This window comes from Corvus hawaiiensis, chromosome 5, assembly GCF_020740725.1.
Source record: "Corvus hawaiiensis isolate bCorHaw1 chromosome 5, bCorHaw1.pri.cur, whole genome shotgun sequence".
NCBI lineage: Eukaryota > Metazoa > Chordata > Aves > Passeriformes > Corvidae > Corvus > Corvus hawaiiensis.
Window position 1 is genome coordinate 42,716,220 of NC_063217.1, and position 21,030 is coordinate 42,737,249.

General features: G+C 37.4%; 1 protein-coding gene across 4 annotated transcripts in view; it reads left to right on the forward strand.

Moving 5' to 3' along the window:
- BANK1 (B cell scaffold protein with ankyrin repeats 1) overlaps positions 1–21,030 on the forward strand; it is a 136,486-nt gene that overhangs the window by 40,240 nt on the left and 75,216 nt on the right. For 3 of the 4 annotated variants that reach the window (XM_048305046.1, XM_048305048.1, XM_048305049.1), the window contains exons 5-8: positions 187–325; positions 2,869–3,011; positions 9,867–9,990; positions 17,947–18,143. In XM_048305046.1, coding sequence (XP_048161003.1) covers positions 187–325; positions 2,869–3,011; positions 9,867–9,990; positions 17,947–18,143 — 603 coding nt within the window. The remainder of the gene's footprint in view (positions 1–186; positions 326–2,868; positions 3,012–9,866; positions 9,991–17,946; positions 18,144–21,030) is intronic. The other variant, XM_048305047.1, reaches the window with a different exon arrangement.

The window sequence follows — 21,030 nt, forward strand, 5'->3', positions numbered from 1 at the left end:
TGTGTCATTTATGTAAGTAAAAGATTAAAGGAAGCAGTGAGATACCATCATATTTTGGTAGCATGATTTTTTTTTTTGCATGAAGCTGTTGGTAAAGGAAAGTTCTTCCAATACACTTTCAATATAATGTTACACTTCCAGTATAATTTTCTGAAGGACTAATGAGAACACATTTTAATTTTGTAGAACCCTGGTGAAATATTCATTCTGTTGAAAGATGAAATAGATGAAGAAACTCTAGAAATTGAATTCGTAGCAGATAATCAACGAATTAGAACACAGACAGCCTCTTGGAACAAGAAGGTCAAATACGTGAAAGCCCTAGGTACGAAAAATATTCTTTACCTTTAAGAAAAACTGAGAAGTTTCAACTCCCTTCACTTTTTCTGACAAGTAGTTTCCCTTTCTGCTATTTTGTGGGTGTTTCCTGTACATGAGTTTTGCACACATAACTTTTAATGATGCCGAGAAGCAAGACCTTGTGATTTATGGGAACCTAGGTTCTATTAGATTGGTTTTGTGTGGTTAAATGGCAGGTGGCAGTCTTAAAATGCCATTGATTAGTTACAGATTAACATTCTTCAAAATTACATCCATAAAATGCAAACCTAATATTCTTTTCTTATTACTCCATTACTAAATGTTTCATTTTATATTTAATGCAGTAAATCTGGTGATATTCCTCTCCATAATTCTTACGGACGCAGGAAATAATTTCTTTTCTCTCTTCACATTCATGCCATTTCTCTGTATCACTGGTCTTTGCTAGTTCCCAATGATTTTTTCTGGTGCTCCATCCGTAACTAGTTGATAACAGTTTCAACTATTTAACAACAGTTTCTCTTAGAAGATTTGTGCAGATTTAAGGGCCACACCTATCCCCACTCTTGATGTGAGTTAAGAATTAAAACATTTCTCACTTGTGTATTCAGAGTATAGTTTGCTATTGGGCTGCATGCTGTGAATTCCCAGAGGAACTTACATAATATCTTATTCCAAAATGATTGCAGTATAACCTTGGATAGGAGGAAATACATGCACATAGGCTACAATTTCCCACTGTGGCTTCTTGGAGCTATGTTTTGGTAATTCTGTGACCTGATGATTTCTGTGACTTGGCACTGGTGAGACTTGCACCAGTCGAGTGCAGTGTCCAGTTCTGGGCCCCATGCTTTAAGAAGGACACTGAGGTGCTGGATTGTGTCCAGAGAAGTGCAGTGGAGCTGGAGTTATTAGAGAATAACTCACATGAGGAGTGGCTGAGGGAGCTGACGTTGTTCAGCCTGGAGAAAAGGCTTGTCACTCTCTACAACCTACCTGAATGGAGGCTGTGCTAAGTGGGGTTTAGTCTCTTCTCCCAGGCAACCAGTGACAGGGCAAGAGGACCTGGCCTCAAGCTGTGCCAGGAGAGGTTCAGGTTGGACATCAGAAAGAATTTCTTCACAGAAGGGTTTGTTAAATATAGAAATGGGTTTCCCAGGGAGGTGGAGGAGTCACATCCTTGGAGATGTTCAAGAAATGACTGCATGTGGCACATGTGCCATGATCTTGTTGACAGCTTGGTGGTTGGTCAGAAGTTGAACTCAATGATCTTGGAGGTCTTTTCCAGCCTAATTGATTCTGTAATTTTCATCCTGAACACTGTCCTGAGACGATGGCTATGTATGGCCTGAGTTCTTTATCAGATGGTGCAGAGAGTTTGTTTTTAGAAACCTGACTGGAAAGAACATAATGAACAGGGAACTTCCATCTGTAACTGGATTTCAGAGAGCAAAAGCTGCACTCCTCATGCACAGATCTTAAAAGATTCTTCCAATTTTTTTTTTTTTTTTTGTGAGAACACTGTTGATCACAAGAAGGTTTCTGTAGTGGGTGAAGAAATAAAATGTGAAAAGTAAATGAAATATGAAAAAATTGGCAGAGAGCTGTAGCCCAAGTTTAACTGTGTTTCTTATATAATTTGTGTTCAATGTTTCTTTCTGTTTCAAAACCTGGAAAAGTGGAAATTTGGAAGTATCCTTTGTCGGTCCACCTGATGTGATGTTATAGGAAAAATGTTGTATTTTGTTGTTTGTTTTTTTTTTTTAAACCCACATTTGGGCAGTTTCCATTTAAGTGATTTAATGTGATGTACTATTAGTCTAGTTTCTCTGTCCCTATTACTCTTCTCCATTTTCAGAATTGCTCCTTTTTTGACCGTTTTGTGGGCAGGATTAGTATTTTAAGAACACTGTGCTAGTATGGTCCAGCAGAATGGCTGGCTCAACAAATACTAATGGATTGGGAAATGTGCTCATAAAGTAGGCTTGTGCTGCATGCACAGAGCGAGTCCTACTTAAGTAACAGACTACAAGTGCCTCTCTCCTTGGCTTTTACAAGGTAAACAACTGGAATGGATTAATTATACTGCAATTTCTGCAGCCTAGCTCAAATATGATTTTGAGAACCTTGACTGCAGTTAAGGAAAATGTTTCATAAGATGAATAGCAATTGCACTATTTGTGATAAATGAACTTTTCCTTAGCATGTAGGCATAAGGGAGCTGATTATAGGTCATCAGTCTATCAAAGGGCCGTTGGAAATTTTAAGCATTCTGTTTTCATCTCCTTTCTAATGTGAAGCAATAGAATAGCTTTTCTTTATACAGATTTAAAGATATGTATTTTCTTTTGTCAGCTTTGTGATGTTAGACTGAAAGACCTGAATAAATAAACTGACTACACTGAATCATCTGTGAAATGCAAATCCAGTCAGTTCATCAACTCTGTTTTTTCTGTGATATTCTCTGTTCTTTTACTCATTCCCCAAGATCTCTGGTCTGGGACTGTAAAATGTTTTCAGCTACTGTTCTGATTTGTGTTTTATAAGATTTTCCTGCTGGCCCTGTATATGTAAATGTCTACTGTGGGGGAGTCATTAAGACGACAGCACAGATTGAGTACTATACTGCACTAGAGGAAATTGAACCCATTTTAAAGAAAGTGGCTGACCCAATAGCTTTCACTTGTCAGGTAAGTTGACTTCTCAAATTTTAATTAAAGAAAAATAGAATGTAAGTGCCTGAATGAATTAAGAGATGGTATGCAGTCTTTTGATTGCACAGTAATTTCTAATGGCTCAGTAGTAGATTAAGGATTAAGAGGCCTGTTTCTTAGATGTCTAGTTGCAAGCAAGTCAGGCAAGAGAAAAAAAATTTTCCATTTTCTTGTTTTGTTAAGAGAGTGATGTAAACATCCTTTGTGCTGTATATGCCCATTGAGCAACATGCTGCATTCCAAAGGTTGAAAATGAGAACAAATATTAGTAAAGTCCCTCTCCATTTAAAGTGTTATTTTTCTGTATGTTCTGAAACCAATAGAAACAAGTAATCTTAAACCACATTGCATTTGGAGGGTTATTATTCGCTCACCATCAAACCAAATTTTTCTGGCATAGCTTGTATGGGAGGCAGTAGGTTGCTGTTCATGTAGAGTCCATTTACAGCTGCTGAATTATCATTCATGTGATTTGCTGGTTGCCATGCAGATTCTTTGCATATATTTAGAAAAAATCAGGTTTTGAGCTGTGTTTCAGATCAGCACGGCAGACTGCAGTGCTCTGCAGCCTGTTCTTTGCCAGTGGCACATGAAAAATAACAGGAAAAGAAAGCATATATTAAGAAAGGATGGAATCTCGTTTGTTTGTATCACTGTATTATTTGCTGAATGGTCGGTAGCCCAAGCAGACCTTTCATGATCTCTATATTGTAATTGCAAAGCCAGAACAGAAATAATAGTCTGTGTTTCCAGTGCAGACAGTCTCATTTTCCTGTGACAAATATACCTTATCTGCCACCTAAGGCATTACACTCATAACAAAAGCATTAATAAAATATGATATATTACATTATTAGTGTTCTATTAAGGATGAGGCTAGATTCCTTCCGAGTATGAGTTACTTCTGTTCTAGGAAAACAGGCCATTGCACAAGGAAAACAGTGCAACTCAAAGAACAAATGTATTCTTAAATTCTTTATGGTATCCATCATTTTTTAGCCTGTGTTTTGAAGTATATCAAAGTAAGCTTCTAACAGGTCTCATTTAAACTTGTATGCATAAGAAATGTGCCATAATGATTTAAAAATTTTTCACTAACATGGTAACCTAGATACCTACAACACACAAGGTATTTCCACTGGAGAGTTATTTGTGTTATTCAAGAGTTTGGCCCTTCATTTAACCAGCATGACTTATATATAGTAAAGCACATGCAATTCAAATCACATTCAAATGCAAAAATAATTCTGTGCAGAGCAGTAGTGCACACCAGGAAATGCAGCTGTAATGTTATGACCCCGAAGTATATTTAACAATTCCTAACCTTTACTCATCTGAATAATAAGCAAGGGTTTAAATGTGGTGACACTGCTATATGCTGTTATTTTTATGGTTTTGGTAACTGAAAAACGAACGTTGAGAAAATGTTTTCAACTGGGTAAGCTCTATGGTCCACACAGTGTCACGGCTACTCTGTGGCAAAGTGTACGGATGGTAATTCTTTTTTAAGTGTACTATATGTTGGAAGATTTGTCTCATTTAATGGTACCTGCTGGGCCACAGGGGGAGGTACACTAACTAGCTAGGTAGCTAAAATTTTTCTGCAAACTTTTAAAATGGGCTCCTGATTTAATGTCAACAAGCTACATCATAAAGATGCGATTTACAGAACATAATTTAATTTAATCTTTAAAATATGTTCACAAAAGGAAAAACAAAACAGGCTTGATACTAATTAGAATTCCCATCAAGTAGCAAGAGTAGTAGTAACTTCTCTTTAACCAGGATAATTAAAACCTTTGAGACTATCAACTTATTTGCAGAAGTATCCTGGGGCAACAGTCGTTTATCTATGCAAAGTAACAATCAAACACAATGGAAAACAAAACTGATATAAAACAGAAAAGCTTACAGCAATTATTGATCAAAGCAGTATCACTCTGTGGTTCGAAGGAAAGTTCAAGATTTTCACAAGTACTTGCAATCTGAGAAGTATCTCCTTATTAAAATTCTGTGATGAAAGCAAATGGCTGCATTAGTTCATACCAAAGACACAGTGCTTTGGTAAAATGCTTACACTGTATTCCGTATTGTCTTGCCAACCTTTCCAGCTCCTTTGAGATGCTCCACTTTGTCCCCCAGTAGAGCCAAAGAGATAGACAAAACCCAGCAAATAGGATTACAGAGATCCATTTTTTTTAGTGATGGTCAGGTGAATTCATGTATCTTAGTGGGAGACTATCAAAATATGGTACCACGGCATTTATGAATCTGTTTGTAGAGAGCAATTAAAGACTGACATTAGCTAAGGTTTTGATTAATCATAATCTAAGATTTTACAAATCATGGTCTTGGATAAAATTCTTCGCTCTGATGGATTGCAATTTTCTGTTCCAAATCTTTCTGAATTTAAAAAGCATTTACCAACATCAGCAAGATATTTTAAACAATCAAATAAATATTTCAAGTGTAATTGAAGAAATAAATAAAATTAAATAAGTTTCTTTGCATGAGTTTTGAAAGAAAAAAATTGAAATGTTAAAGTAGGAAGACTTGGGATCATAATAACTGAATCATAATGCTGAATGGATTTGCTATGAGAATAAGAGTTGGCTAAAGGTCATGATTTTTGGTTCTCTCACATAATTCTGCATTCAAGAAACTCTCTTAGGGAGTTTATGTTGTTACAGTAGCCTAATGTACTGACTGATTTTAAGGTTTTTATAATTCATAATTAAACTTTTTCATATTTCATGTTTTACTTTACATCAACTAATCTTTTCAGCATTCTGCTTGATTTATATGCTGTATTGATTTTTCTCTCAGAGTTCCTACCAAATGGAATTATTGATTCAAACATTTAGTGTTGGGGTTTCCTGGCACAGATTTATTAGGTTTAAAAAAAAAAAAAAAATTGAGACTAAGGTCATATCCTTATTACTGAAGTTGCTGAGTCCATGTTAGTTTGAGTGACTTAGAATATCTAGAAAGATTGAAGAAGTCTTCATGACAAACTTTGGTTGAATAATACTCCTATGATTCTGAGATGCTTGGTATCTTAAAAGGATGTTTTTATCATGGCCATTAAACAGGATTCCAGTTACAGTGGATATTGGAAAAAAAGAATGAAAATAAACTGCAGCCTTCTCTCTGAAAACATGTAAAATAGCTGTATGACTTATGTGGTGATACGCATCTCTACCTGATTCCCAGAGATACTTCCTTTGAAACTGTATTTAATAATTCCATCTTCTCAGCCACATCAACAGCTGTTATTTTAAAATGTTTCTTTCTTTTCCTCTAGGTATGAAAGCTGTCCATATTCTATCACTGGCTAAAATTGTCAGAAATGCTTGAGTGATTTTTAAACCTAGCCCATTCTTTTTGGCAGAAGCAATCGAGATGTGGAAGTGCATATAAAGTAGTGTCTAATATGTAAGAACTACTGAAGAAGTTCATCTTTATGTAAATGTAGCCTTGTTAGTACTGCCAAAGCCTGTGTAGAATATTAATTTACTGGCTGTGGATGCTGTGTTTCAGTGGCACACTTTTTCAGGGCTTGGTTAGCAGTTTTTAAAGAATTTAAGTAATCTTGTTCACAAAAGGAGCAAAATATGTACTTGGTGGTCTCCTCTTTCAAGGATGTTTTTGGAAGCCCAGGTGTGATGGTCAGCACTTGGGGCTTTTCTGTTCACAGCTGTGTCCCGTTGCTCTGAGAAGCGTTGAGGGAATAGAGATAGTGCCTGTGGCTGGGAAGATGGGATTGGAGCAAGCAGTAGTGCTTGCTGAAGGACTTCGAGTACTGGAGCAGAGAACAGTTGGCTGTGCTTCAGAGAGTATGGGAAGAATTGCCTACCAACTCACTAGCTTAATTCTGAGGGGCTGCAAGGACGTAGGGGGAAACTAGCACTGTTGCCTATTTTCTCCAGTGTTGTAAATCTTTATTTGGATAAAATGTGGGCTTTCTCAAACTCCTGAGTGGTTCAGAGTTGTCTGCAGGCTGCTTAATGTTAAGTACAACTTTAAATACAGTTCTGCTTCTGTTGGCTTTGGTGAAGCTTCAGCATGAGCTTCAGGTTTGTAATGTTGGTGAGATTTCTTGGGAAGATGTCATGGGCCTATAGAGATCTGTATAGGGTGCATTAAAATACGTAAACACAGCATACTTTGAGTCTGCGCGTGCTGTGGGGCAGGAATGGGCAGTAAAGTAAAGGTCTCTCAACAGAATTGTTTCTTGGGGAGGTGACATTTATGATATGGAGCTGGGTAGTGCAGAGCAGCCCTATTCCTAGTTCTGTTTTGCTGTTGTTTTAGCTGTTATCTTCGCATAAATGCTGGAACAGGCCCTCCTGTATGTGAGATAAAAGACATAGCTGCCTTTTTTTTTTTCCTCTTGATTAACTAATCCTTTTATTTCCTTTTGTATCTTTGCTGAAGAGCAGCAAAACAAAGCTCCTCATTCCAGTTTAGTTAGCAACATAGCTGGTTAAATCATTGCTTAAGCCTTCAGATTTTACGTCCCAGGAGTAAGATGAAAACCAGAAATTGAGGTGGAAAACTTGAAGCAAATTGCACTGATAACTTTATATAAGAAGCGTATTGTTCTTGACTTGTAAATCATAGAAATGGATAAGCTGGTCATTGGAGTGTGAGAAATTTTGCTGCGAGTTCTCTGTTCAAGAACTTTTTCCATCTCAGGTTGTGAAACATTGTTTTATTCCATGTAAATTTGGTTGTCTCAGAGTGAAGTAAGAGCTATACATTCATAAGGTATTCCTTCCATAGATTTCTGACTGACTAAAATGGATAAGGAAGGGTTTTGGTCTCAGCTCATATTAAAAAGTAGAGGAGATTTGTAGGCAAGATTTCCTGGAATGATTGCTGAAAAGAGACTATGGAGTGCTTATTTATCTTGGATATACAATACAGTCTGAAATGGATTCTGTCTGAAATTGCTCCTCTGGAATTTCAAGACAGAAAATAAGAGGCAGGTGTTGTCAGGGTGGATTTTGTTTGTTTGTTCATTTTCTTTTGAACAGAGAGGGTTAGATAGGTAGCACAACGTGTAAGGGGTATCCCTCCTATTTTAAATGGAGATAAAAAAATATTACTTCAAGTTTAGTTTGTCTAGAAGCCCACTTAAATTCTTATTCTCTGCACAATGTGATATCTACTATACAGTTGCTTCAGTGAGCACCAGTGGTTTTGAGCCTCTTTTTTCAAGACACAGGATCTGCCACATACACTCATCTGAGCTAGTTCCTGTGTTGTTACTTGGTTTTGTCCTACTTTAGATCGAACTCTATTAAGGTAGTGTAATGATAACATATCTAAGAAGACCTACTTGGAATAAGACAGAATAGTATGGTTTCCTAACTGAATTTTGATTTTAGTCCTCTTAATAACTTGTAAACATAGTGTTGTTGTTCACGTTAATAGTTTGGAGGTTTTATAGATACTTGGGAGGTTTTGCATGTGCTTTCTGAATTCATACTAAATTTTGTACTTAGGTTAGATCCGTATTCTAGAACAAGCCTCAAAGATCTTTTTTTCCTAGGTGGAGTCTTTTTTTAATGCTTATTACTTTGCTTATTGAATATTAATGTATGTATTCATAATTATTGAATAAAAGTACAGAGGATATAATGTGGCAGCACAGAAAGGGAGTGAATTATGAAAAGAAATGCAATGGTTTTTATCTGTCTTAATATTGGAAGGGCCAGGGTTAATTATGGGAAAAATAAACAATCATATTGTTAGCTTCCTACCTGCATAAACTTATCTTCTAATTCTTGGTAGGAGTTGGATGAAATTATATCCTGCCTCTACATTCAACATTTTCTGATCATGTCATACTTACTTTTCTTACTCCCTTTTAACAGTCTTGGGAATTAAACTTCAGGTTTCATAAGTAGACCCCTCTGTCCTTTTCTCCTCAGCATTTCACTCATAGACATGTTTTTTTTTTTCCAAGTTCATATGCTAAGCATGTCTGCAGATGTTCCCTTTTAGTGATCCCAGAATTGTCTTGGCCAGCAACAATCCAGCTTTGGGAAGGCAAACTCAGGGCTGCTGGCCCTGAGCAGAGTAAAGCAACTCCCCCTGAGCTCTTCTCTGCTGTGGCTGAGCTCCTTTTGGTGCCCGGTGCAGCAGACTGGACTAGAGCTGTAGTACTTGGTGTAAAATATTCTTACTCTTCAAATCTCCGTAGTCAGGCTGCTCTTGTCAGGCCAGGCAAATAAATGTTTAGTTATGGCTACCTTGAAAGTTGTTAGGCATAGATCTTGACCTTCTGTCCAGAAAGAGGCACTCAAAAATCTCCTGGCAATCAGTGAGAATTTCCCTTGTCTAAAGACTACCTGTTTAGTAGGAAGCCGATCTATCTGGTTGATATCAGTTTCTTGTTCTGTCAACAAAGTTATGTGTTGGCTGATGAAACTGAAACTGTTTCCTACCTAAGCAAGTCCACAATCTTAATGTACAAGTTTTGGGTAACAGAGTGCTACTATAATCTTTAAACTCACCCTGAATTACTGCTGTAGTAAAACATAAATCTTCCTGTCCTTACACTTCATCCAGAAGTTTTTAAGTCATGGCTGGACTTCATACGTTATAATATGTGTTTATGTGCAGTTGGGTCATATTGACATGATTCTTTTGTATTAAAATTTCTCTTCTATAGTTCTCAAAAATTGAGTTGCTCTTACTAAGAGAGAGTTTGCCATAATACTGTTTTGAGTAATTTGATTCACCAGCACTCTGAGTATAAAGTTAAAAATACATATGCAACAAATGCACTAACATTTTTTTCTGGTTTTTCTTTCTTTTAAGCAGGCATTGAAATTTTCTTCTGTAGAGAAGGTAGACAATGTTCTGACTTCATTATTGAAAAGCAAGATATCTAGTTATGAATTCAGCCCGTTCCAAAGTGAAGAAGAGCACCATCAACAAGCTAGTGAGTCACTTGTTCTATGTATTGATTTTTATTACTGATGCTATGGTTATTACTTATAAATGTTAATAAGACAATCTTTAAGTATTGAAAGCTTCTCATGAAATGGAAGAATCCACAATAAAGACGACATAAGAAGGAAAAATGGGAGAAAGAATTCTGTAAATCATTACTTCGTGACTCAGTACTTTGTATTTTTACAGTACTTTTTATTCTCTGGATTTTTGATCAGCTTTGGATTAACTGCAAATTGACAGCTTTACAGCTGAGCAAAATTTTACTTACAGAGAAAATGGGTAATAAGAGTCATGTGGAGATGCCTGTACATGATATGTTTTTTAATAATTGTTCTTCTGCAATGCAGGTTAGACTTCACTTTTTCCAAGTCTGGAGAAAATCGGGGAGATTTCTCTATCTGAAGAGCATGGATGGCTTTTGATCTTAGAACAGTACTAAACTTCTACAGTCACTTTTAGTACCTATGCACTTAATAGTTTTCATTACTTCTGGCAAAAGGATAATTTTATTATTTTTAATTTTTAAAAGAAGGCATCCCAGTGAGTTAGAATTGGATTTCTCTATAAAGTGGACACATTATATGCACAATTCAGTCATGCATCAACAGAAGCTACTGTTAGTACTGAATGGAGGGCCCTGGTTAGGAATTAACTTACTAGGGATTCAGATTGGTTTGCAATATACCAAGAGTGCAGTTATTTAGCTTGTGTTTTGAAAGCATTATTATGATGTTATTTCAAATATGTATTAAACCTCAGCTTTCCTAAGAAACTTTTGGGGAAAAACAATACTCAAGAAAATGTGTTTCCCTTCTAAAATACTTGAGGAAGATATGTTCAGGATCCTGCTTGACCTCTGCTTTGTGCAGCTGGACTGTGGTTTTGAAAGAAAAATAAGCTCTCTACAATCCGTACAACATACCACTTCTCATAACTAAATACAAACAAGTTTTGAAGGTAGCTCTGCTGGGATTACCATCATCTTTCCTTTCCTTTTTTTGTTGATGCAGTTCACTCCTCTGTATTAGATAAACATGATTCAACTTGTAGTGTAAAAATGAGCTTAAATGTCAAAGTTAGTGGAAGCAAATAAATGAGGCACCTGTCCTTGGCATTTTCCTGTGCAAGACTGCAGGATGGGGGTGGATAAGACACATTCAAGAGTCTTTCCCAATGTGAAATGTTAATTGATGAGCAAAAGATTTTCCACTTCTCTAGTAACTGTTAGATCTGCTGATGTTTTTTGCATATTGAGAATAATGCTAATCAACCTGCTATGGCCCCAAAAAAGGCCTGTGTGGTTGAAGAGCAAGTTGACTGCTTGAGCCAAGTAGTGACCTTAAAATGAACTGGTTTGATGTATGGCCTGAAAAGAAGGTGCAAAGTTAGATGCCCAGATTCTTCATGAAAGAAAGATGCGTTTGCAGAGCTGGAAGCACTCAGAATGTGGGAGACTTAGACTCTGATCCCTCTTCTGCCTGAAAGTTATATAAACCTGTGTCTTTGACTCCCATGAAAGCCTCCCAAACAGGCACTAGAGATGTCCAGTAGCAAATGAGAGGAGGTCAAACTTTCAGCATGAGGCATAGATAAGAGAAACCTTCCTCTGTATTGTTCTACATGGATGTTTTATTTGAACGTTCTCGCTGGCACATCAGGGTACAGCTGATAAATTGCTGCACTTGAAAGATCTCAATATGACCTCAAAACAAACCAAGAATGAAGACCTTATGATTAATTTATTGGATAACTAATGAATTGCATGGTTTGACTTCTCACAAAGTGTTCATCTGTGTGATTAAAAACTTGGGAGTGTAAAAGTAAATATAAAAGGCATGTGATGTAATTAAATTAAAATGCAGTGTGATGCTTTCCCATACAGACAGTGGTTTGGGTCAAAACATCATGAGATGCATGTCTGCTTATGTAATTTTTTAGGAGCCATTCCCATCCCCAAAATGACTGTTCAGTATTTTTTTAGCATGATAATGCAGTACTTGGGAGCAGTCAGCGTGTAGGTTGGTAAAGTCAAGATGGGTGGCAAAGGTGCAAAAGGTTAACTGTGATACAGATGAGAAAGCTGAATGCAGACTGAATAGAAATCACTTGAAAATATTGTGTTTAACAAACAGAATTAACTGAGAGACAGAGCCAAGGCTTGTCTGGGAGTTTTAGTGGTGGTGTCGTCCCTTGTGGAAGGATGTAACTAAAGGTGGAAGTACTGTGTAAAATATTGTACATTCTGTACTGAATTGATTTCAGAGTATATTGTATGTAAATTATTCCTTTATATTCTGGTAATAGAATCCAGTCAAAGCATACTAACAAATCCAAACTCATATTTCAAAAAATTTCTTGAGAAATATTTTTCTTCTAGGAAAGCCCTGATTCTGCTCATGAATCCTCAGATTTGGGAATTCTTGTTGCATTGATTCCTGTCCAAGAAATAACAATTTACTTGAGGAAAACCTGTTTCATTTTCCACTATTAATTAATTTTCATTTTTTACAAGTTAGCTGTTACTATTTCTCTGATTAAACTCAACTATTGATGCTTATGGAAAGTCCTGAACTTGCTTTGTAGAAAACAGTGCTTTTTGTCACCTAAAACCAGTAGCAACATAGCAAATCCTATTCTGATTTCTGTAATTTTTTTTCAAGTTGAAACATCTCTCCTAAAAGAAGAAATTGAGTCTGGGTTTTCAGCTGCTAGCAAAATAATGGGGGGGGAGGGGAAGGTAGTGGTATTAGTGCTGTAGAAGTCATCTTAGGTGGCTATTTAAATTGCTCAAAAAACAGAACGTGTCCTGTTTCAATAATTTGGGAAATAAAAGAAGTATGTCTTACAAGATGTGCAGAAATATCACTGTAGGTTGCTCTGTTTCCTTACTGCAGTTTTATGAAAATTCCCGCAGGCTAAGACAATGCTACAATACAGTAATATTAGATTTTATGCTGTTTTATAGCTGAGATTTTCCAGAGTTCTCTGCAGAGAAGAGACAGGATTATGACAGGACAAAACATACAAAAAAACCCCAGCAACTCCCTCTACAGCCTGTGTATGTCAACTAGAACTTTAATTAAAAGCAAGCACTGGCCTCCATGTTAGTTGAAAGTTGAAGGAGCCACCTTAAAGCACTTAATGTGCCACTTGAGTACTTTGTCTTTAACCTTTCCTTCCAGCTTGTGATCATCAGCTAGCTAGTTCTCACTGTCGGTGCCAAACAGCCACAGCTTTTCTCTGTTAACATTCTCCATTAAAGGACTGATACTGAGTACAAGCTGTTCACTTCCAGTTACCCTAATAACTATTACTTTTGTTCAGTTCTGTATAGTTAGCTGAAGTGTACCAGTTGTTCCAGTTTCACAGCTGACGGAATTTCCAGCAATTTTCACCAATTCAGTGTGACAAACTTGCAAGTTCAAGAATGGTATTTTCTGCCTGAAGCACGTGGGCTTTCAAATAATTACAGCCTCTTCCTAATGTGTATAGTACAAGACTTCATTTAAAGCAGTTAAACATGGTATTGGATGGAATTTTCTTTACAGCAGAACATCTGTCTTAAGAGTTCACTCAATTTTGAGAATTGGCAATTAAGGAACAGTTGCAATTTAAAAAACAAAAAAGCCACAAATAGATCTTGCAGTGGGCTTTTCTTATTTTGACAGTGGTACCCATAGTCATCATTGATTTCTGCTATAGAACCTGGTGGAAAGAGAGGAGTTCTTCACCTTTTCTTAGTGACTTGGGAGGGGTTCATACAGCTAGTGGTGTCTCTTTTCAGAATGAGGGCAAAAAAGAAAGACCAGGAGGCTTCAATCATCTCTTTTGAGGTCGTTAACCTTACCATATTTCTTAATTAAGTATGTATTTGGGGGAGAAATTTCTGTGAGGCCAAGTCCAAGGAGACTTCCCCTCACTTCATGAGAGGCAAAGCTATTAGTTTATATTATTAGCTAATTATTGTTAGCTATTATGAGCAGAGAGTGACTGCTGGTACCGCAGCTGCGTACAGAAATGGTCATTGAAATGTTGCTGAGGTTGCTGAAACAACAGCAGCCATCTCCACTGTCTGTATAGCATTTACCAAGACAGCAGTCGTGCCAAGGTGGCCTCAAGAAGTTCAACGCTTTGGGGGGTTTTGTCAGCAATACTGGGAAAGCTTGGCTGTTGAAGATTGCATCCTACTTTGTGTGAGTGCAGGGTGCTGCCAGTTGAGTGCCTGAAAATCAGGGTATTGAAAGCTGTCTTAAGTTAGTGGAGCTAACTTAAGAGGGTCCTCACAATGATTTTTTGCCTTTTGTCACAACTTCATGCCACCAGGCTTCAGGTTCATGAGTGGAAGAGACTAAAACTGTCCATTTCAACCACTTATTTCCTTTTTTAGTTTTATGTAAAATATCTCTCTACACCACCAGTTCTCATGTGTGACAACAACCTCTTTTTTTCTGCTTACTACAAGGAGCGATATAAAAAAGGTTTGTTTTAGGAAATTGATTTATTAATTTAATTTTTTTTTTTTTTACCATCCTTCATGGCTGGCTGAGGTATTTAATTTGTTAATGATGTAGTTTCCTAGTGTTCAAAGTATATAAGTGTAGGAGTCCTGCCTGAATGTCAAACTCAGCTAGGGAGGAGTTGAGTGGTGACCAGAAAAAACAGCTCAAGTGCAAGGAGCTGAAGGGGTTTTGGAATACCTGTTTTGTGTTACTTTAAGAATGCAGGTATGTATTCTAGGCAGGTATATGCCTGCCTAGAGCAGGCTTATGAATATCATCTACTCTTCTTCTCTTTCTATTGGTGAAGAAATCGTAGCATCCAGTCCCTTGGTAATATGGACTTGATTGCCCTTTCAGATTTGTGACCAGTTGTTTTGGGTTTCATTAGTATGAGTGGAAATTCACTTGGAGCATGTTATTAATACTGTGTTAAGGCTCTTCTTACTAACTATATTTGACCTTCTAGTGTCTCCTAACAGGGTGCAAACTATTGAGTAAAGTTCATAAAATTTACTCTTCTTTAAAATCACTGCTCAATGCCTATTGCATTGGTGGACATCTAAAAAAATAAATAGCAAGTACTAAGAAAAGCAGTTTGATGATTTGTGGAAGTTTTTCTAAATATTAGCTCAGGTTTGAACATTTTTTTAAAGGGAATCCTTTTTTCTCCTACATTTAGAAAAGTCTAGACAGAAATAAGAAGTCAAATGCATATACTCTGCACTAAAATTGATAGTTCTTCAAATGACAGAATCAAACCCAGTTTGTGAGACTTTAAAATATTGAGCAATATTGAGTAGAGAAGTTGTGTAGCATCTACTTGTCTAAAAAACCTTAGCTGCTATGCAGTTTTAAGATTGCCTATTGTAGCCCAAAGGATTTTAAAGCACACTGCAAATACAGGGGAATATAAGCTATAACACATACCCTTGTTGATGGAAGCTCAACCTGCCAAGGCTTCTAAAACAAGTGACTTGATTTACACAGGTGGTGTGTATTTACATTTTCTTGATTAGATTTTTCTTTGCCTGATGGAAATAAAAGTCAGGCAACACTCAATTTGTTTAAAAATCAGTTTTAGGGTTGTTAATGGGACTTTTGACTAAAATGTAGCCCACTCAAATACCTTGTGTCAAACTAATATTGGACGGGATAGTGGTGGAATATTCTTTGTCCAAAATGCAGTCAAGAATTGTCCTAACGTTGTTTTTCTCAGTTAGTACTTAGCTATGCATATTCCAAGAACCGCTCTTGTCCCTTATATTTAATGATGGGGTGCGATTTTACTCCCTCACATATTATTCTGCAGGAGCAAAAAGGGTGGACAGGAGGGTACACAAATTTGTCACTGCTGAGCCAAATTTCACTTTGTAGAGGAATGTAAAAATTAGGAACTTTGTTAAAGACCAGCAGCTAAGAGATTTTCCGAAGGACTCATAACTTTTTCCAGCACGCTATGGGCTGAAAATGTGCTGGCTAACCTGTAGGACAGCTGATGACAGGGATATAAAATGAAACTCAAGAAGGCTAGAAGAAACTGTGTAAATTCCCAAGCTGTAGTCCCGGATGGGAGACACATTAAGAAACATTAAGACTGTCTGGAGTTGAAGGAATCAGGAAGCTATTGCAAAAAGGGCAGGTTGAACACAAAGAAATTACCAGGACTATCTGGCATTCATTAAGAGCTCTGAGGAAATTTTAAAGTGGAATAGCTAGGTTTCTAACAATGCAGTTTTTCAGTTTTGTAGTACCAGGAGGTGTGACTCTGATGCCAAAATCCAGTTTCTTGGGTGACATTGTGACCTAGAAGCAGGTTAATGTGTTATCTCTACTGGACAAACTAATAGAGATGTTAATAAGATAAGTTTTCTGTAATGTGAAGTCTGGCTTTATGATTTTCTTGTAGTTTTTTGTAAGAGTCAGCAAACCTGGTTAAGTCAGAAACTGATTAGGTATGGATGAATAACTGATCAAAACGAGGAGGCAGGCAATTAGGAAAAATCTTTCTTTGCTAGTGATACAAAGTATTCAGGATAGTATGGAAAAGGGCTAATGGGGGGCGGGGAACGAGAGATTTAATAATTATGCAGTAAAATGTCAGATGATATTCAGTAGAGGTAAAACCAAAGTGATGCAAGTGGAAAAAAGCAGTCCTATGTTATCATCCAAAATGAGAGGATTTGAGCAGGCTGTTAGTGCTAAGGAGTAAGACTGCACAGTTCCATGATAACATCAACTTGTTGCTAGGCAGCAGATCAAAAAGCTAAGGAAATACTAGGAATTGTTAGAAAAGGAATAGAGAACAAAACAGGACATAATTATGGCAATGCATAAATTACATGGCTCATCCAAAAGTTGAGTATCATGTGCAGCTCTTCTCCTGTCATCTCAAAATAGTTACATTAGAGCTGGAAAAGGTTGAGGAGAGAGCAGTGTGTGTGGCAGAGCTGGTTCTCTATGGGGCCCAATTAACTAGACTGGAGCTCTTCAAGAAAGAAATTCTGGGAATGAGTAAATCACTCGAAGTGCATGGAGGGCAGACAGGGATGGAGAATAAGATGAATTAGGGACTGTCAGTTGAACCTAGCAGGAGCCAGGCTCAAAGCAACCTAGGGGAAGCATTCCTTCATGCACTGGGTTGGAAAGACCCTCAGAGTGCAAAAGGTTGATGGTGCCTGGGGCAGGCTGGATGCATGCTTGGAGAAGAGATACACTACATGCTGATTTATAGACGAATTGGTAGACAGCAAACTATAAGTGATCAGAAAGTAGAGTATGAATGCAGAGAGAAGTATTGTTTGTGCTTGAAGTCTTTTTCTTTGTTGTTGTTGTATGTAACTTGTGGTCACTCGTAGAGTTAAAATACAGGAAGATGCTGAAATGATAAACTGAATGTCCCAGTTCTCCAACATAAAAATAGTTTGTGATAGAAATTAATATCATATTCTTTCAGATACATCCTAAAAGCTGTTACCTAATACACTCGTCTTTAAATTCTCTGATTTTCATTACAGGGATAAGCAAATTTTTGCAAGTCTCTGGTAGTCATGTGAATTTTCAGAAATGATTTTTAATATCAAAACATAGCATCATAACCCTATAAAAATGTCCCACTCAAAAATATTCAACCTAAGCAAAAGCCTGTCTTGGCTGTAGAATTTTTGCCCTTTTTAAGAAAGCTTACTTCTCAATAGAACTAAAGTGCTTTGAAATCTGTCAGGATAAAAATGAGATTTTTCAGTTACACCAAAAGCTCCTTCATTGATATATGTATAGGAACTGTAAAACAGTTAATTGGAGAAATAATTCTTTGGGTGTTAGTTCAATATTGGCAGCTTGATGACTGTGATTCCATAGGACTAATATTCAGAAGACTTTTATAGAAGAAGGTGTTCTAGAAAAGCAAAACTTTTGTTTATTAAGACTTTGTTTCCATTATACAGATAGCCATTTGGAAGAATTTCCTACCCTACTTCACTGTGCAGCCAGATTTGGCTTGAAGAACCTTGCAACATTTCTACTCAGTTGTCCGGAGGCCACACAGGCTTGCAAAATAACCAATAAATACGGAGATGATCCAGAAAGTATCGCAAAGAAGCACGGGCACAAGGAGCTAAGAAAATTAATCAAAGAATTGTCAGTAAGTCCCTATGCTTTCCATATGTCATCTTCAGCTGGGGGGCTATGATAATGTACTACTGAGATTCCACAGTATCACTTCTTGTAAAGACTAATATGTTGTAGTCCTTCTGTCTGAAAATATTGTTGTACTCGTCTCAGAAGGAGTGGTCAAAATGGGGTACAGCCACTTTCTTTGTGCACTGTCATAGTGAAGATCAGAGGCTTTGCACTGCTTGAATTTTAGGCATGTAAGGGAGGGAACAGTGAGCCAGAAGTACCTTATGTGGCATGGTTAGATTGGTGCTTTCAGCACCCTAACAATGGTTATATTGTAAGTAGTCTAGACCAGCTGTCTAGAGTAGGAGATAAAGACTTCTTTAAAGGTCGCTTTAAAAGGGACTATGAACTCTCTTAGCATTGCCATTTTTCACCATTCAGAAAAGAGTTGTTTCCTTGCCTTGGGAAGACTGTCATGCCACTGTGAAGGAAGGGTAAGTTTTATCACCCTTAGATGGAGTAAATCTTTCTTCAGCTGGGTATGCAGGAGGGGTTTGGGGCAATAGTTGCCTTTTCACATGAAAGGTAGTAGTAAAATAAGGGTCTTTGCATAGTTCTACCATGCAAATTATTGCAAATAAAACCTAACAAAATTGCAGTAAAAAAGCTATGTAGTATAGTGACATTTGAGAGCTTTGACCTACTTTAACTCTTTTTGTGCTGTTATATGTGCAGATATGATAATTCTACAGTTTTCTATACTGCAGTTGAGTTCAAATTTAACTGAAGAAAATACCATCCAGCATAAAGCTGTCCGCAAAACTGTGCTGTCTTCCTGGATCACCATGTTAGTAATTTCACATTTAACAATTTCTAACTGCTGTAATTGTCTCACAGTCATCCTTACACTGGTCAGAAATCTCCTGCCAGTAGCAGTCTGATGTGTAAGGTCAGGCTTTTCAGTTCTTGGAGTTTACCAATTTGGCTTGAAGAGACTAGGACTTTATTCCCTAACCTCCCCTGCCTGTGTATCTGGCTAGGTTCTGTCTTTGCATGGTCAGAAACTCTCAGTAAAGCTGTAGGCAGAATATAAATAAGGTGATATCTAAGTCTTGGTGACATACCTTGATTTCTTTTCTAAGACAATCATAGGAGTTGAAGGGTTGAAACATGGATGAAAAACCATTTTGGGAACATGGTTTCTGTTGATAATTTTTCATGTTTAATGATAATGATTAGTTCCATAGGACATTTATTTTTTACACTAGTGTTGTAGAAACTCAGCTTCTGATGTGTCTTTGTTGTGCATTCCACATGGAACTGGAAGCTTTGGAAAATGGGTCATTTTGTTTTTATCCTAATGCACTCATGTGGTTTGGGGCTTCTGCAAGGAGAGACAAGTAAGCATTGTACAGACTCAGCTGATACACGGAGAGTTGTATTGCATTTCTACAGTCTTTTCACATTTTAATAAACTTCATCAGTGATGGAAGGCAGTGCTTGTGAGGGTGATCTATTTCACTCTAAAAAGCGTGTAAAATGTGTGCATACCTTTGGTTAGCTTTTCTGTATTAGTAAGATTATTAATTGTCCTAATGAAGTCTAAGTATAAATTCGTCAGTCTAAAACATGTATTTAAAATGGCAACTGAGCTCTACTGTGTAATTTTTCATTAAAACACTTCTCTCATGGCACATACCTGCTACTGTTTGCACATAAACAGTTAACAATAATTGTTCTGTGCTTTCTCAAGTCTAAATACTGAATACCAGCACTGAAGTAAAAACTAATCTATGGACACTGTAAATGTGTGTAGTGTGGATAGGACGTGCAGTTGTACTACCTGTTTTCAGTTGATTCAAATGGTGTGGCTTAGTAATGCAACACAAGTAAAAATCTGAGCATGCTTCAAATCTGCCAAATGTGTAATATGATATTATAGAAATGTTACCTCCAGCCACTGGAAGAAAAATGGCTTATTTGTGTCCCCTGTAATAGTGCACTTAGGCACAAAAACACTTACTGTACCTCTGTAATTGATGGGAATGTGGAAAAGAAATATTTGCATGGCTCTGAGCCAAGAAGAATTTAACCATGTTCCTGTAACTTCCCACTACAGCTATAGTATTGAAATTGCTTATTTATTACAATAGAAGTACTTTTTCGTTTGGCATACCTCTTACTGTTTTAAAAGTGTTACTTGTGTTTGGCTGTTCCTTTAAGGAGTAGCCCCAAAAGGCACACAGTAATTCATTGCCTCTATCCTAAAGAGCAAAAGGGTTCCAAAAAAATGAATGCATTAAAACATACATTCAGTTGGTCGGAAATCCTGCAAAATGTCTTTCATTTGCTGGAAAAAGACCAAAAAAACCCAAAAGTGTCAATTTGGGCTGGAGAATTCTTGGGGAGTAAGAATTCCCTGAGATGATTAGAGAGAGAGCATCAAAAGATGAAGCAGTAACAACTCAGCTACTATTTCTGCCTTCAAGCCCCAGGGGGCTGTGCAGGCCTTTGTGGTGTCTGCTGGGCAGATCAGCGCTCGGGTTTCTTCGTTGCTGCTGCTTTGCTGGTGAGGCCCTCCAGCTTCCCTGTCCAGCAGGCTTAGTGGAAAGGTGCTCAGGGCTCTGTTGGCAAAGGTGAGCCATAGGAGCTGGCTGGCTTGGACACTTGATCATCTGAATGACACAAGTTCCTTATCCTTGTTTAAAGGGAAAACCTCTTTCCTGGAGCCGGACACTGACAGTGTCGGTGTGTGGAGTGTTACAGCCACAGAAGACAGATCTGGAGTGCCTGGTGGGAATGCTGGGAGCTGATGTGTGAAAGCAAAGCATAGGGGAAGGATCCCACATCATGAGACATGCTCCTCAGCTACGTGAACGAGGAGGGAAGAGATTTTTATGCTTTTAGTA